This window comes from Crotalus tigris, unplaced genomic scaffold (assembly GCF_016545835.1).
Source record: "Crotalus tigris isolate CLP2741 ecotype Arizona unplaced genomic scaffold, ASM1654583v1 scf7180000024427.8105951120:4207309, whole genome shotgun sequence".
Taxonomy (NCBI): Eukaryota; Metazoa; Chordata; class Lepidosauria; order Squamata; family Viperidae; genus Crotalus; species Crotalus tigris.
The window spans coordinates 3,893,287-3,896,714 of NW_024100595.1; the positions used below are offsets into that span (position 1 = coordinate 3,893,287).

At 38.8% G+C, this 3,428-nt stretch overlaps 1 protein-coding gene across 1 annotated transcript; it reads right to left on the bottom strand.

Annotated features, from left to right (window-relative positions):
- Positions 1 to 214: 214 nt before the first annotated feature.
- On the bottom strand, positions 215 to 3,092 carry LOC120302316 (olfactory receptor 10A4-like). The gene is made up of 2 exons (XM_039330492.1): positions 2,997 to 3,092; positions 215 to 2,835 (listed from the first exon to the last, which is right to left on the bottom strand). Exon 2 carries the CDS (start codon positions 2,826 to 2,828, stop codon positions 1,884 to 1,886), a length of 945 nt encoding a protein of 314 aa, XP_039186426.1. The 5' UTR covers positions 2,829 to 2,835; positions 2,997 to 3,092; the 3' UTR covers positions 215 to 1,883.
- Positions 3,093 to 3,428: the final 336 nt, after the last annotated feature.

Below are 3,428 nucleotides of genomic sequence, written 5' to 3' on the forward strand. Positions count from 1 at the left end.
TGGACTGCAAGGCATTCAAATAGGTCACTCCTAGAAGAGATCAAGCCCGACTGCTCTTTAGAAGGCTAGATCCTGAAGTTGAAACTCAAATACTTTGGCCACCTAATGAGAAAGAAGGACTCACTGGAGAAGAGCCTAATGCTGGGAAAGATTGAGGGCAATAGAAGAATGGGACAACAGAGAATGAGGTGGCTGGATGGAGTCACTGAAGCAGTAGGCGTGAACTTAAATGGACTCCAGAAGATGGTAGAGGACAGGAAGACCTGGAGGAACGTTGTCCATGAGGTCGCGATGGGTCAGACACGACTTCGCAATTAACAACAACAACAACAATTTAGGTGGTACCATCTCTGAATTCAGTGCTCAGTTGTATACATACTTGAATAAATTATACTTCCTGATACTTCTTTATTTCCTTTTGCATTAAAGTAATAAGTTACACATGCTAGTATTTCTGAAGTTCAGTTTAGAAGCTCCTAACCCAAATATTACTTTCCCAGCAAAAACAAAGCTCTGGCACAGCAATGTAAATTCATATTAGACAATTATCCCTTCTGCAAAAACATTTTTCAAGAGTAAGTAAAACTATCAGTTCAGTCATACAACTTTGAAAAGGGCAAGCAATGATGCTATGCTTGGAGAAGATACCATGAGGTGAGCAGAGTTCTGGGAAAGCAAACAATAGTAACTCCCTATCTTTCCCTCTCCCTATCCAGAAATTGTGTTTATAGAATATTGCCTCCTTGCTTTTTCAAAACCCCCAACTATAGCCAATCACCTTTTGATTCTAATCTGAGTTAGTCTATCAGGAGGGACTTTAACCCATTCCTCTTTATGCATATCTTTTAATCCAGAGCTGTCAGTAAATCAATCAATATTTCAATGTACTTGTATCATGGCCTGTGGTTCAAACATAACTCAATGAAATCATACCCCTTCTATTCCTCAACAGCAGATGTGGTTGATACCCATGCATTGTTCTTTCAATGAACCTGTTTTCAGATGCAAATAACCAGGACATTTGTTGAGCTCAAAGGATAGAAGAGTTTATATCTATATCTATATATCTATATCTATATCTAATACCAGAATCTAGTAAACTAATGGGCAAAGCTAAATTGGTGTTAGATAAAGGTCAACATAATTCATGGGGGGCTAGAGTCAGGTCTTTTGTGACAATGATTCTAAACTGATTACATATTTAACCCCACCTTCCAGCTTAGCCTTTTTTTCTCCTAACCTGTATCATCCACCCTGCTTCTCACCTGGTCCTTCTTTCTCCACACATTGCCTCTTTCTTCTTTCTTCCCACATTCCTTCAGCTGTCTGGTTTTCTTCCTTGTAAGGAAATGGCTTTTCAATCATTTACTTGTTTTACCAGACAAAAAAAGTTAGGTTTCCTGTCAGGGCTCTTACCTTCTTGAAATAAATTATTACCAACTTTGGGTCATACAGAAGGGAAGAGAAACATTTACTAGGAGTACCTGCTGGAGTTCATTTTTACCCTTAATATGTGCATGAGAACCGCCATCTGATAAAGGGATGAAAACAACTACATTCTTGGATTATTAGATAAAGAAGATCCATCTCCTTGCTAATGATTCCTTAGAAACATTTTTTATGGCCTTCCTTTTGCAGTCCCCTTTTGCAGATTTTCTGAGCAGATGAGCCATCAACCTTTTATTTGAACTCCACCACAATAATAAATTGAGGTTACTTTTCAGGGTTCTCCCTTGTTTTGAAAAAAATTATCAATCTCTAAGTGATTTTGCTGTAAACGGTGAAATCTGCTACTAATATCCCATAGAATCCAATGTATCTCATACATATGTGCATGACAACCACACTGTAATGAAGAAATTATTTCTGGGGATATATTCGGATTATTCTATAAAGGAGACCTGTTTCCTTGCTACAGATTTCTTGAAAGCAGCTTTTATCTCTTTATTCCTCAAGCTGTAAATGATGGGATTCAGGCTTGGGGTCACCACTGTGTAGAGCAGGGCAAGGAATCTGTTACTGTCCATAGAATATTCTGAATGGGGATGAATGTAGGTAAAAATGCCAGTTCCATAGAAAATGCAGACCACAGTGAGATGCGAGGAACAAGTGGAAAATGCTTTGTGCCTGTTTTTGGCCCCGGGCATGTTAAGAATAGTGGAGAGGATGAGGATGTAGGAAAAGAGGATGAGCAAAAGGGGTGTCAAGATAATTAGAGCAGCTAGTATGGCAATGGCCAGTTCATCTTTGTAGGTATTGGTGGAAGACAATCTCAGAACATGTTTAATATCACAGAAGAAATGGTTGATTCTATCTGATCCACAGAAGGGTAGGGTGAAGATGGAAATAGATTGTCCCAAACTCACAAAAATACCAATAGCCCATGACACAGCAGCAAGCTTAGCACATTTCCTGTATTTCATAATATATGGGTATTGCAAGGGTTTGCAAATAGCAACATAGCGGTCATACGACATGACACAAAGAAGGCAACACTCACTGAGACCAAAGAGAATGAAAAAACACATTTGACAGCCACAGCCCCAAAAGGATATAGTCCGATTTTCTGATAATATGTCCACTAGCATCTTTGGGCTGATGGTGGAGGTGTAGCCAATTTCCAAAAAGGACAAGTTCCAGAGGAAGAAGTACATTGGGGTGTGAAGGGTTGGATTGAGAATGGTGAGGATCAAAAACAGACTGTTGCCTGTCAGAGCCATGAAGTAGAACATTAGAACCAGGCAAAAGAGAAGTTCTCGCATGGACTGGAAATCGGAGAAGCCTAGAAGGACAATCTCGGTCAAACAGGATTGGTTGTCTTTTTTCATGGTAAGCCTGAGAACACAAAAACACATTAAATAAAGAATTAAGCAATTCTTAACAAGGAAATAAGCGTGTTAATCTTGAAATTTAGCTTCTGTTTCCTTTTACTGCTGTTAATGAGCTAGATTAATAAAATATTCAATAAAGTTGCCCAACAGGAAGAACCAACCCACCAAACAGGATCGTCTGAAAAACTGGAGATGTACTCATATGCACTGGTGATTTTGCATCAGCCAACATCAAAGACTGTGAAGGCGCCTTTAAATTTAGTTGACTTCTAGAGGATCAGAAATTGTAGAGAGACGAGAGGATTTTTTCTTTAACAAGATCTCCTGACAGAAGCCCAAGGATTCATTCTGGGAATTTGGTAAATGGATGGACCTTAGGGGAAGTTTCTGTAGAGTACTGTTAGAAAACCCAGTGAAAACCACTTAGCCAGGAAGTAGCTACTAACTGGTAGTAGATATTTTCCAAATTATGATGTTGAAGTTCATAATGACATTGCAGTGGAATAGTTTTCCTTTAAATCATAATGCCATAACTATAAGGAGTTAGCATTCACTGCAAACAAAATCACCATGCTAGGAGAATAAAATATATCTCTT

Coding starts and splice junctions, on each gene's coding strand:
- LOC120302316 (XM_039330492.1), bottom strand. CDS start 2,828: ATGAAAAAAGACAACCAATCCTGTTTGACCGAGATTGTCCTTCTAGGC.